This window comes from Nanorana parkeri, unplaced genomic scaffold (genome assembly GCF_000935625.1).
Source record: "Nanorana parkeri isolate BGI_ZX_2015 unplaced genomic scaffold, ASM93562v1 scaffold525, whole genome shotgun sequence".
Lineage (NCBI taxonomy): Eukaryota > Metazoa > Chordata > Amphibia > Anura > Dicroglossidae > Nanorana > Nanorana parkeri.
Window position 1 is genome coordinate 814,307 of NW_017306793.1, and position 14,190 is coordinate 828,496.

The following is a 14,190-nucleotide window of genomic DNA, read 5'->3' on the forward strand; positions in this document are numbered from 1 at the left end:
CAGTGTAGAGTTCTAATGGTCCTAGAATGATTGCTCTCAGTCCAGCGTGTGTGGCGATACCTAAAATGAGTGTCGGAATCCTTGTTTTGGTACGTACACGCACCTGATGCGTGTTTGCGTTAGTATGTGTTTGTACACAAGTATGGGTGACTTTAAAACAATTTTATCAATGTTTTACATTTTTTTAATGTAATTTTATTTTTTTCAAGCATTTTTTTTTTAACTTAACTTCATTGCTATCACATAGGAGGCTCAAAATCCCCCTATGTGATAGCACAATAGTGGTAATAGGTTCTCCTAAGGGGGCATTAGGGGTCTATTAGACCCACTAATGTAAATTTGAAGCCCATTAAAGCTATTCAAGTACAGATCATGCTTGATCAGCTTCTTAATAACTTAGAGACTGGAAGTGACTAAGTAATTGTTGGTTCCGGATTCATTCTGCAGGAAGCACATCAGCGAATGGATGTTCATTGGTCTCCCTCCCCTCTCTAAGCCATCACCCACCATGCCGGCCCGGGCCCACAGGAGGGGTAGCGCAGCCAGGGATACCTGGCAGGGGGTTGGAAGGGTGGGGCTACATCTTTGACAGTCCATAGAAGTGATAGGGCGGCTTTATAACCACCTTAAACATGTAAACAGACTGTCTGCTTATAGGGGCCTGCTGTTGCCAACGTATGGCATACGTCGGCAGCAGCAAAAGAGTTAAAGGATAATGAAAGGAAAACAAGAGACAAAAACTTTATATATTGCAGTTTACTGGTCCTTTTATGTGGTGGCTGCATTAGTTTTCTTTTTGTCAGACTAAGAACATTTTCAGAAAGTACCGAAAATACCTGTTAATCTTGCCGGAAATGCTGTAACCTTGTCACTTTATCTGGGCTGAACCGGAAGAATAAAACAATCAAATCTTGCTTTCTAAACTTCTAATCTGCTCATCACCCATTTAATCGTGATGAACAATGGCAGGCATGTTTGAACTCCAGCCTGTGTAACAACCAAGGCTACCCTCCAGAAAAATAGTGGAGGAGTGAGCATAACCACCCATGGACAGGAAGTGAGGTATTGATTGATATGTGGAAATAAAGAAAAAAAAGAAAACAAATAGAGCTACTTCATCCCACATAGGTGCTAAGATGCAATATATATATTTATTTATTTTTGGAGGGGGGAGGGTTAGGTATGCTTTAATGTGGAAATAAGCTTAAAATAAATCCCTGATTGGCAGGCTTTAGTTGACAGAAGAGACTGTGTAAGTGCCTTCTCCCATTAAAAGCTTCTAGGTGCCATTCAGCTGGGGTTTTTTTCTGTACACTGAGCTGCACATGCGCAGCACAGTGCACAGATCCTGCACACCGAAATGAAGTAACTCCCGTGCGCATGTGTGACAGTTATGTAATCGGGACTTGGCCAATCAGGTTGAAAAATTGGAACCTGGAAGAAGACCGGGGAGAAGATGGAAGCACCAGCAAAGGAGAAGTGCAGCGCTGGAGGGGATTGCTTTGGCAGGTAAGTCTACCATAATGTGCAAAAATGCTCTGCACATTACATCAGGAGTCCCCCTCTGACACTAGGAGCACTTACTCACTTTGCAAGCCCCCCTTCACATCACAGATTCCCTCCTTCACATCAGAGGCATGACGATGTTTGAAAATTTGGAAGTACCCCTGAGTAAGCCAGAAGGCACCCTGGTTGGGGAAGGCTGTGCTAGACTATATTTCAATCTATTGTCATTTAGTATGGTAATCTGTGTTCCCAAATACGGGTACCACACCTCTGTAATATTTCAACTACAGAATGGCAAGGAATGGGGCTTTAACAATACCACTATAGCAACAGTACATGTGTTACAAAAATACTTTTTTTTCTACATATTAAAATGTATACACACATAAACAAATATTAGAAACCAAAACAGACTCCGTAAAGTAGGTTAGCACATCTCCTATAAACCCACAAACCTATATACAACTTGCAAATCAGATAATAATAATCTTAACTTACATATCAAGAGTATGACAAGTCTGTCATTAGTGGATTTGGTTGATTGCACTGTTAAGGTGGCCATACACTCTACAACCATCGCAAGACTAAAGTCTTGCGATGGTTGTAGAGTGTATGGCCACCTTAAGTGGGGATGTGGTGGGTTTAACACTCCTTCACCTGGATGGCTTCTTCAGAAAAGAGATGTTCACGAAAGACTGATGAGCATAATCAAAAGTTAAGTGGACAGGTAAGTACATACATAGATATAGCATTGGATATATAAGGCAACAATTGATCAAATAAGTCGGCTTACACCACATGAACATGGAGAGTGGAATCAAACAGAAGAGTAGAGGTCACCCTAATGGGGCGGGGGACTACAGGAGGGAGTAACCCGAGGACACCAACAACCAAGGACCCCTCTCAGATATCTATTAAAAAAGAGTCAAACATGTATCTTGCTATGCATACTGAAAACGTCTAAAACGATGTAGCCCTAGCATAACTGAACCCTTTAAGCTGAAGATCCTATCCATAATACAGTATACACTATAACTGAGCAACCATAAAAGGGATCACCACATCTTACTATCCTGTACATCTCGTCCTTTGCAGCCTGTGTGGTATATGAATCTGCACCTCATATAGAGAAACATAAATGGTAATAATACCTCATGGCTAGACCTAAAAAGTTATGGATGAGCAATAAAGTACTCCAGACACAGTGACAGATTTGTATATATCTGTATACTGTTTAATCTATATAAATAAAAAGTCTTATTGTAACACATGTACTGTTGCTATATGGGTATTGTTAAAGCCCCATTCCTTGCCATTCTGTAGTTGATATACAGTATTTCAATGTAGATGCTCGGGGGTACCCTAGGAAAGTCCCTGGCTGGGCTCACTGATGTATAAATGGGGTCCTGATGTATTTGACACCAATTCACTGATATGGAAGCTGGCTAGCAGCGATCGTAGAGGTTACTTACACGTATGGGTGAAAGGCTCCTGTAGACAAATACCAAGGTTGTGGTGTCTGTCCGGTTGCTAGGGACGCGCTATTGGTAACTATGGAGCACAATGGAGGCCCATGGTTCCGTACCCCGCCCCCGGTGTTCATTTCCCTCTACTATGCACGACATATCTGTACTCTACCATTCCTTAATACGCGCAGCATAATTGTAAAATAAATAGACGTATAACATGGGAGAGATTTCACTAACACGTGACCTCAGCTGATCGTGAGGCCTACATAGGTCTCCGGCCTGGTAATAAAAAATGAAGCTCGCGGTAATTCACACGTTTATTCACACCGTGTTTTATGTGACAGGATCACAATGTAGAAAATCGATCGCACTAAATTAGAACGTCCGTCATGGATAAGGCCAAAGGTACTGCGCATGCGTGTAACCGGTCTTTATCTGTGACGGAAGAAGGTCACGGTGAACGTCTCACGCTCCAGGAAGCTCCGCCCCTCGCTTTAGCGCTGTCTCTGCTGCTGGAGGTCGTTGGTGTCACTGGAAGGCTGAGTGTGCTCGTGATCCCCTGCTGTCATGTTCTCCCGTATCGCCAGACCCGCCGCCTGCGGCCTAGTCCGAGGACTGTCCACCAGCGCTCAGGTATCTGTCTGGGGTAATGTGCTGGGGGGAGGGTGGCTGCTGCCAGAGCCGGTATAACGATGATAGCATGGCTCCCTGTGCTGGCCCTCTATGAATTCTATGACTGCAGATTGCTGTATGACTGTCCTCCTGTTCATATATAGTAGTCGGAGGCTCTGGCCATGTCTACTAAATGGTTGAGCATTGGAGCCACAGGTTGCTGCACGGGGCCATGACACTACGTTTATGTGCAAAAGACTAGAGCCATAGGATTTTTTTTTTTTTTTTTAAATTGTGTAGAGTTTTTTCATCTGCAGTATCTGCTGCTCTAAAGAATGATGGCACTATATTTTACTTTAACAGATGACAAAACCCTTTCCCTTCTATTTATTCCTCAATAGCCCCAAAAGAATTAAAAAAAATCCTTTGTGTGCTCCAAATGTCTCTCCATACCCATATATTATGTTGTAAAAGTAATGTTATCCTCATTGCTGTGGGTAGGGCCTTGCAGGGTCCACCCACTGCAGGCTGGCTGCAGAAAACTACAAGAAGGGGTGGCGAGAAGACCAGTCACCCTGCACAAGGGGAGAGAGAGCAGCAGTGACTGGTCTTTATTACAGGAAGCATCTGCAGAGAGGTAAAGCTTCACACTGGATTACTGCACAGATCTAAGAGAAATACACAAAGCGCACACAGGGATACATTTTAGACAATATTTGCTTATCCTGGATTTCAGCTTTTACTATCTCCTTTCTCTCATACGTATTCGATATCTGTGCCAGTAGTAAATATAAAAGTAAGTCAAGTCTTGATCTGCATGCTTGTTCCAGGAAAGTGACTCAGGAAACTCAAGCAATTAAATTACGTGGCAGCTAGACAGGTGACTTTTTTTTTTTTTTCTTTTTTTTCTCCTTTTTATAGAGTAAGTCAGCAGTGACCACCTCCCATTTTTCTATCAGCAAGTTGAAAATATGATAAATATGAATGGGCTGTAAATGGATAAAATAAGAAAACCAGCTTTGCTGCAAGATTCACCTTCAGACTAGAGTTTTCCCCCTGCAGTACATTTTTCTGCCACTAGATGTCCTTGGTCTTATATCATTCAACACATTTCTTGAGCCCAGGTTGTCCTGGATCTGTCCCAGTCTGTGACTGGACAGTGAAATGAGAAGCAGCACAGTGATGAGCTTAGCGCTCTCACTCTGCTTCTCCTCCTATTAGCCCATCTTATCAGCACATGGACTGATGGGCTTTATGTGCTGTGTCTTCCTGTCAAACAGCCCTGGTGTGCAGGGGCCCTGAGAGGTTGATGATAAACCCAAGATTACCTGACTTTGATTTTGTAACATCTGGCTTCCAGGATAGACCTTCACATAGTTCTATACTGTAGTACATCCCTCTCCTTTTTATCGGTGTGTTTTGGTATTGGGGCTGAAGGTTTTGCTGGAACCACTGAGCACACGTCAACGTATTTTCCAATCTGTTTTCTTATTGACTAAGTATAACTGGCTTCATGTTCTCCAGAGAAGCTGCCGAAGAGTTAAGTGGAACAGGGGTGCCAACAGGGCAACCTAAAGCTTGAATCTTGGCCGAGTCAATGGGACTTTGAGCAGTTTGTGGCTGGCTTTAATTGATCTAAAGCAGGAGAGGGCAACTCTAGGCCTCTTGCTGTACCTCAACTGCAACATGCTTCTGGGAGTCATGTCTATGGCTGTTAGTTTTGCACTTATAGTTATAGTTCCACAATAGCTGGAAGGTTGGAGTTGCCCACCCATTATTTAAAGCCCAAGCCATCCTAATTCTGGGTCTTTTGAGAGATGGCTCTCCACCTGTAGCAAGCACCAGACCTAGAGATTAAAAACCCTCCAGTAGCTCCCTGCATACACACATTTTCTGTTTGTGTTAAAACAAGCTCTGCAATTTTTTTCTTTGTGTCCCGTTGGGGAGATTTCTCTTTACTTCCTGTCCTGAGATTACATCTGGAAGCTAGAGGATATCTCTACAGTGTGGCAAAATCCCTTCTTGGGTGTCAGTGGAGCACATCCCACATTGAAAGACTTGTTCTGTTCTGGATTTCCCATTTTCCGTCCCAGTGATAATGGCCACCAGGATTTATAGAGTAAAAAGATGGCAATAAAAACCTGTCGGAGGTTCTAATTCTTCCCCAATAGACCCAAAACCTAAAATGTTTTGATTTTAGGTGTACTTTGACCTTGTAGTATCTGTACTTTAACTTGACCTTGTAGTTTCTATTTAGTAGTCAGTGACATTGAGGACGGTTGAATGAGTATCTAGTAAAGTATATTATAAATGGTATGTGATATGCCGATTAGCCCCTAATGTGAGTGCTGACATAATTCTGTTCACACACTGGTGGGTCCACAGTGACCGAATTCAGTATGTCATGCAAAACAGTCAATATAACACAAGGATAACTGCTTGCAATAAGAAACATTGGTACACTTTCAGCTTTTGTCATTTTCATTTATTGCTGATGCCATCATTTTTCAGGGTTATTCACTAGGTAAAGACTTTGGAGAAGGCAGGTAAGTGAATAACCTAACTGATTGGGAAAAATTCTCCAATTCAGCTATGTTGTCCTAGATTGTTCACTTCTCCTGCCTTCTCCAAACTCTTCATCCTTTAGTGAATAGACTTGTTTGACTGAACTTTTTTTTTTTTGTGGCACAGCAATAACGGGCTGCACAAGTTTGTAATAAAAATGCTTTCTCTGTGCACTGCTGACTATGCGAACATCAGTTAGCATAATTGTCTGAGGAGATGCCATGACTACAGATGAGCATTTTTGCAAAGAACGCTGCATGAAATCTACTTTGGGGTGGATCACCTTTTCAGTAGGCTGGAAGTATTATAACTCGGCATTGGGAAAGCCTGCCACGCTGTTAAGTTGTGTAAGTGTCTGCCTGATGTTACCCACACTGAGCTCTATCCCTCTTTAGTAATCTATTTGTATGAACAGAGGTTATCTTCTGTATGAAAGAAAGCAGTAGTGAAAAGTGGGACTTTCAGTTGTTTCTATAATGTGCTGTATGCATTTTGTTCATATGGCCAGATGCTTTATACACAAGGAATCTGTTCTGTGAATCATCCCACCTTTTCTACTTGTGGGCTAGTGAGAATTGCTTCAGCCTCCTCTCTGGATAGAATGTTGGTGAAGCCCCACCTGGCTTGCAGTTTGACGTTCTGCAAATTAATGATTTTATTGGTCATACTCATAGTTTTAAAATGAGGAATAATTGAAGTGCACAGCGAGGGGCAAAGGTTGTTCACACATGACTTGGCATATTAAATAATAGTTAGCGAAATGGTTTTGTGTGTAAGTCAATACTTCTAACAGTCTGAGGGCAGAATTGTTCTCTTGTCAAGGAGCCAAACCGATTCTTAAAGTGACATTAAACTCAGGAGTGAAATCTTAAAAATGGATTCAAGTACCCTAACTATCAAACATGTATCTTATTTGTATTAATATACGAACAGGCCTAACTATCCATAGAATTCCAATACTGCAGACTTTATTGAAATTCACAGCAAATCCATTTGGCATTTGTTGCTTTATACACTTTTATTCACTGTTGCACTGGATTTGCTGTGAATTTCAATAAAGTCTGAAGTATTGGAATTCTCTGGATTGTGCGGTCTGTTCGTATACTACACCATTCCAAGGTGGAGACGCAACTATTAGACCAGCACCTGGGGAGTCCTGATGGTGGCTAAGGAATTGGAGCTGCCAGATTTCCTTTGGCTCTACATGTATCTTATTTGTGTATCACTCAGCTGTAGATCCTCAAATCTGAGGGCCTTGTCACACCATATCCATGGTTCTCCAGCGCAGTTCTGGGGAGGGGGCGTGGCGGTGACATTCATGTCAATGGTACCGCAAACACTCCCGCAGTACGATCGCCTGCACCGGAACGTGAGCTACAGGAATGCCCTCTGTTCTGGTGTAGTGCAGAGGGCATTCCTGCACCTCACGTTCTACTGCGGACGGCCGAGTGACGTGTTTGGCACCGCCATGCCCCAGAACGCAGCCCGGCTTGATCTGTGTGTTCCTGGCTTGAACTGCACTGGATATGGTGTGACGGCCCTCATTTGGTAGTGATCCTGTCCTTCCTTCCGGAGGGTGGCTACTTTTTGTTCCCCATTGTGTGTGTGTGTGTGTGTTGTAAAGTAGCCACGGCTCCAAGCTCACTCCCGTGATGGACTACAATCTCAGTACAAATGTGAAATTGGAGCGGTGACTAATTTGACTGGTTCTCAACTCAAAACTACTGAGATCGGACAACTAAGCAGCTTGCGAATTTAGCAGGTCAGCAGTGGCAGGCCCCATAACTCTTTCATGACAATTATTTTCAATGTGTGACATTGGGGATTGTACTACTGTACTATTAGCCATTTGCAATGTTTTTTAATCAGTTTTATATTTTTTTTTTCTCATCTCCTCAGAACAATGCCAGGGTGGCAGTGCTTGGAGCCTCTGGGGGCATCGGGCAGCCTCTTTCTTTGCTGTTGAAGAACAGTCCTTTAATCAGCAACCTTTCTCTCTATGATATTGCTCACACACCAGGGGTTGCTGCAGATCTGAGCCACATTGAAACCAGAGCCAAAGTCACAGGTAAAATTAATCATAGTTTTGAACCATTACTTTTTTAATTTTAACTTCTAGCAATTAGTGATAGGAAGCACTTATTTGTTTGCCTTGGCTCCTTCTGTTCATTTTTGGGTGGCAAAAAAGTGAAAGATGGGACTAACATACAAAGAGTAGTAGATATTTCATGGTGTACAAATTAAGTTGTTAGAAACTGATACTATAAAGGGTCACTACCACTTAAAGTGAGAACGGGTTATTAAAGGTGGAGGGATATAATCTATATGCATATGGGACTTTTAACAAGCCTTTTGACAGATTCACACTTTTTCTCTCTGTTCTGAAGCAAATTGTTTGCCTTGCTTTTTCTCAAACTGATTTTGTAAAGGGACAATGCATTGTCTGGTTCACTTTAGGTGAGGATGAGCCTAAAGCTGGCCATACACCTATAGATTATCTGCAAATTTTCTATGGTCAGAATGGGAAAAAGTGCAACAGATTCCTCCATCTACGCTAAACTGTGTGGATGCAGGAATCTCCCACTGGGCCAGGCTTCAGTATCTTGCTAGTCGGCCCCGCTGGCCCTCAAAATACCTGAACAATCTGATTCGATGCAGGCATTGTTCAGGTATTTTGAGAGCCAGATACTGAAGCTTGGCCCAGTGGGAGATTCCTCCATCCACACAATTTAGTGTAGATGGAGGAATCTGTTGCACTTTTCCATCTGACCATAGAAAATCTGCAGATAATCTATAGGTGTATGGCCAGCTTTAGAAAGCTTTTTACCAGCCTGAAACTTGATCTGTATCCCAGTGCAGAATGTTTGGGAAATGTAGTGAGCAAATTGTACAAGTAGAAAATAACCTTTCTGAAGGGAGTTTTATATTCCCTTGAGTGTCCATGTTGTGTAGAACATTCCTGTTACAACACAGGCTGCAAAATAAAGAGTGCCTTAAAGAGGAACTTTACCCAACAATATAGTAATCTCCCAAAACTGTTGTTATTTTTAAGTCATGCCAACTGTCAAGGCTGCCAGCATGCTTATTTCAGCTCTCAACCGAACTTTCAACCCCTAAATGACTGGTGTGATGGCTGATCACATGTGCAGCTCTAGAGCAGATACATTTCCAAAAATAAGCTAAGATGGCACCTTCCTTGGAAGGAAGGCATAGGAGGGTGTAGTTCTGATTTTAGAATCCTGCTTTTTCTTTCCGCTACAGTAAAATGGCCCCCATCCAGTCTTGATTTTTGCAAGGCCTGTATTATTACAATGCTGTGTGTCTCTAAGATTAGATTACTCTTTTACAGAATATTGATTCCCTTGCTATTAGTCACTAAATGTGACATCTTTTCCCACCCAGCCTCAATTTTAAACTATACAGTACCCTTGCAAGAACCACATACTGCAGTGTGCAAGTTAAAGTTGTAGAACTACTGTGTACGGTAGAGCATCTAGCAAAATGGGTATTTAGAGCAGGATTTGGTCTTTTTCTCCATTGATTTGCCTCCATTTTTTTTTTATTTTTTTTTTTTTTTTTTTTTAACTGCTTCAAAAATTGTATTGCACTTTATCAACAGGATACATTGGAGCAGAGCAACTTCCAGAGAGCCTAAAAGGTGCTGATGTTGTTGTCATCCCTGCTGGTGTTCCCAGAAAACCTGGTAAGACCCCTCCTTCAACCCCCTCATCTAAAATATGTCCTATAACCAGTTCATGATCTAAGGAGTAGCATGTTGCATATCAACAAATTCCTTTAACGTGACCCTAAGCTCAGGAGCTGAATCTTAAATACTTTCAAGTATCTTCACTATTCACAAAAATGTATCTTATTTGTGTATCACTCAGCTGTAGATCTTCCAATCATCTCTGAATTCATACTGACACTGTCCTTCTGGAGGGTGACTACTTTTGTTCCCCATGGTCTCTGTGTGTGTTGTAATGTACTGCTAGCTCGCTCCCGTGATGGACTATGATTTCAAACTGGTAAACTAAACATGAGATTGTATTGCATCACGGGAGCAAGCTTTGAGTGGTGGCTACTTTACAACACGCAGCGGGACCAAGGGGAACAAAAGTAGCCACCCTCCAGTAGGCAGGACATTGTCAGCCCCAATTCAGAGATGGTTTGAGGATCTACAGCTGAGTGATGCACAAATATACTACATTTTTGTTAATAGTTGGGTACTTGAATGCATTAAGATTCATCTCCTGAGTTTAGTGTCTTGTATATTTTTTTTTTTCTTCCTCCAATGCTTGATAGGATATTAGGATTAATAGCTTTTTCTTTTCCTACTTTTTGACACCAGGCATGACCCGTGATGATCTGTTTAACACAAATGCATCTATCGTCGCCACACTGACTAATGCCTGTGCTAAGCACTGCCCAGAAGCCATGATTTGTGTTATCGCCAATCCCGTGAGTTCAGTGTTTTAATATTTATATTATGTGCTGTAATTATGTAGTGACTGTTACCATTTATGTCTTTGAAAGACAAGTTTGTTTGCTTAAGGGAAAGAAACCCCCCTTCAAAATATTCTCCTCGCTTGTCTAGCAAAAAGTGTTTCTTTAGATTCATCTATTGATATGTTGGGGTTCTGTAAGTAGCACACTTTCATTGTCTAGACTTCACTTTTAATTTTGCAAATACTACAAAGGGATTTTTTTTTCTCTTTACTAGGTAAACTCAACTATTCCTATTACTTCTGAGATTTTTAAGAAACATGGTGTTTACAATCCTAACCATATTTTTGGTGTTACTACCCTGGACATTGTTCGAGCCAACACATTTGTAGCTGAGCTAAAGGTAAGTGAAGATGTGTGCCTAATGTTATAGAAGTGTAATGCAGGTCACGCTTCTTGGGGCCTGTTCACACTTGTGGGCCATTAAATGCATGTTGCACTACACACAAATGCATGATGAGATTTGTGATGTTTTAGCCATGAACACACAGGGGACTGCTATTGATTACAACACTGATCCTTGTGTTGGCAGTTACATATACACTTAACTGACTCAGAAATTCAGGACTCCGTTTCCATTGGCGTGAATGGTAAAATTCAGGTCTCTGTATCCAACATGCAGCATATGCGACTTCTGCATTTGGGGGGAAAATGAGATCTATTTGAAAACTACATTATTTCCCTTGAATTCCATGCATCGTGTGATTATAATTTTAAAAATGGGGGGGGGGGTTTGGTGACCTATCTTTAATTTAAAAATGTTGTTTTTCAGCCATATTTAGGGTGTAACATATAAGGTCACATTCCCTAGCCCCCCTTCCTCAAACGGGGCACCCTCCCTTACCTGTGAACTTTATGAATTCATGGAAATTCGTGGTGGCTGACCATTACTTTGCACGCACAACCGCATTCATTCTTCTTTCTATAACATTCATTCACAGGATCCGTGAATTAAAAAACAAAACGCAAGTCCCATCTTGCATAGAGACTAGTAGATCTCACTGGAGTACTGATGCAGTGGTGCCATTACACTTTGTAGTCCATTAAATACTTTCTCCTGTCCAAAACTGAGGGTCTGTATGGGGCTGGTGGAACAGTCTACAGGAGCCTGTCCACTGCATCCATGGTCAATTGATTGTGGTTTCACTGCTTTGCAGGCTCAATGCAAAGAAATTAATGCACATTTCATTAATGTGTGCACTTTTCTTTTTGAAAAGATGGACTATGTCTTTAAAAATGTAGATAAACACTATTTGTCCAAATTTGCATACTTATTTTGATACGTGATGCATAGTATTAAAGCCATTATGATGGTCAGATAACTAGCATTTGCAGTAATAGCGGCCCCCATATTTTCACCTGTTTTTTTTTTTTTTTTACTTCTGTTACTACAAATCATCATTCCTTTTTAAAATGTTGTTTTCCTCTTAGTTTTGTTGCTTGGGGTCAAAATGTCCTGGGAGTCTGATACTAAAAGACCATAATAACCATATATACACTGAGTGGCCAGATTATTATGACCACCCCATCAGTACTTCGTTGGGCCACGAGATGTTGAAATGTGATGCGAGGAATCTGACACTGCACTGTTGCCCTTCTGTTGTCTTGTACCAGTCTTGCCCCTCTCCGTTCTGCCCTAACATTGACTAGTGCTGACGGCCACAATTCGCAGGTTCAGACCCAGATTTTCGGCTGACAGTCCAGTCTTTAAACACTTTAACAACAGCTGCTCTTGAACATTTAACTAATTCTGCTGTCTTGTTGATACTCGCTCCATGGCTCCAAGCGCCAACAATCATCCCACGTTCAAAGACTGTTAAATCGCGTTGTTTACCCATATCTTCAGAAATAATCACTTCTACTGTCGTGGTAAACAACCTGCTTTCCTATTTATAATGGTCTGGCCGTCTAGCAACTTCAGTGCCAAATTATAGCTAATTTGTCTACAAACGTCAGGTGGTCATAATAATCTGGCCGCTTAGTGTATACACACAGACACTTGGGTTTTAGACTAAATTTAAAAGATTAGAACTAACCTGGAAAATTCTGCCTGTCCTTTATTTTGTCCTTTTCAGGGTCTGGATCCAGCACGTGTGAATGTTCCTGTAATTGGTGGACACGCTGGCAAAACTATTATACCACTGATTTCTCAGGTATCGTATGCCTTTTCATACACTATCCTTTTGTGCTCAAGCGTTTTATCTGAGGCTTGTTAGGTTAAATAAGTGGGGCTGACTGGTTTCAATATGGTGGTTCAGCACTATTCTTTACTAAAACGAAAATCATGAGTACCCTGTTCATGCTAGAGGATTATGGCTTTATAATGCAGGGGATTGGGAGAGCTATAAACGCTACTTTACATGTTTTTTATAGACCTTTCATGTTTAGTTTTTGCCTTCTGGTTATCCAGGCACAGATCTACCTGTTCATTGTAAACCCCCCCCGTAATATCTTGGTAGAGATAAATGTGCTTTCATGTGTAACTCCCAGATCTCCCTTTTTTTGCTGCAGGCCAGTGTGGTATGCAGATGAATAGCTTTTTTCTAGGGGTAAAGAAACTTTTCCACAAACTTTGCTTTTGCCCTTACCTCTTAATTAGGTTCCCTCCCCCCTCCACCACTAGCAGGATCTTGTTCAAAGGCCTGTGGCATTGTCTTCATGTCTCTACTGGCTTCTTGATCCAACATTCATACCTGTGCATTTTGGCCACATATCCTCCTATGGGGCTGCTGGAAGGATCAGCTCCTGTCCATCTACTAGCTCCGTAGGATCCTATGGGGCTGAACTGCACAGATGCGCATGTCAAATCAAGAAGCAGTTAGGTTTGTGGGAGGGGAAATAATAATTTTTTTTTTTTACTGTATTATAATGTGGCATAAGTGTAGAAACTAAGACTTCAAGGTACTTGGGAACATAAAAGTAACCATGGCAAGTAGACTTCTCCACTGGAGTCCTCATAGCTGTAAGAAGCCAGTGGATGACTTGTCCCACTCGACTGATATATCACTTGATAACATGTATAGCTGAAATCCCTTTTTTTTGTGAATTAGTGCTTCAAAAACCTAAATCTGTTTTTTTTTATTTTTTTATTTTTTTAGTGCACCCCCAAAGTAGAATTTCCACAAGACCAGTTGGAACCCCTTACTTTGAGGATTCAAGAAGCTGGGACAGAAGTGGTTAAAGCCAAAGCTGGAGCAGGTATGCATGTGTGTGTGTGTGTGTGTGTGTGTGTGTGTGTTGTTTAGGTGTGTGTGTTTAGGCTAAGGATGACTGTATGATTTGTATAATTCAGCAGTGGTGGAAGGGATTATGAAGTTATGGAATGGATTAGAAATTATGGTCTGCTCTCTTTGCATTTGGTATGTGTTTTGGTAAACTTTTATTGCCAGGTCTGGATGTTCCTTTACTTTGTACTGGTGACTGCTTAACACCTGGACAGAGGGTGAATCTACCTGTCGAGGATAGATAAATATTCTGTCTAATTCCTTTAAATACCAAAAATGCTTTTAGCAGTATTAAATTGCACTGTAGTCTA

At 41.6% G+C, this 14,190-nt stretch overlaps 1 protein-coding gene across 2 annotated transcripts in view; it reads left to right on the forward strand.

Moving 5' to 3' along the window:
* Nucleotides 1-3,411: 3,411 nt before the first annotated feature.
* The window catches only part of MDH2 (malate dehydrogenase 2), a 12,629-nt gene continuing 1,850 nt past the window's right edge, over nucleotides 3,412-14,190 (forward strand). Inside the window, exons 1-7 of one of the 2 annotated variants that reach the window (XM_018561452.1) lie at nucleotides 3,412-3,608; nucleotides 8,052-8,220; nucleotides 9,772-9,855; nucleotides 10,501-10,610; nucleotides 10,873-10,998; nucleotides 12,731-12,808; nucleotides 13,754-13,853. In XM_018561452.1, the coding sequence (XP_018416954.1) occupies nucleotides 3,543-3,608; nucleotides 8,052-8,220; nucleotides 9,772-9,855; nucleotides 10,501-10,610; nucleotides 10,873-10,998; nucleotides 12,731-12,808; nucleotides 13,754-13,853 (733 nt within the window). In that variant the 5' untranslated portion in view covers nucleotides 3,412-3,542. The remainder of the gene's footprint in view (nucleotides 3,609-8,051; nucleotides 8,221-9,771; nucleotides 9,856-10,500; nucleotides 10,611-10,872; nucleotides 10,999-12,730; nucleotides 12,809-13,753; nucleotides 13,854-14,190) is intronic. The other variant, XM_018561453.1, reaches the window with a different exon arrangement.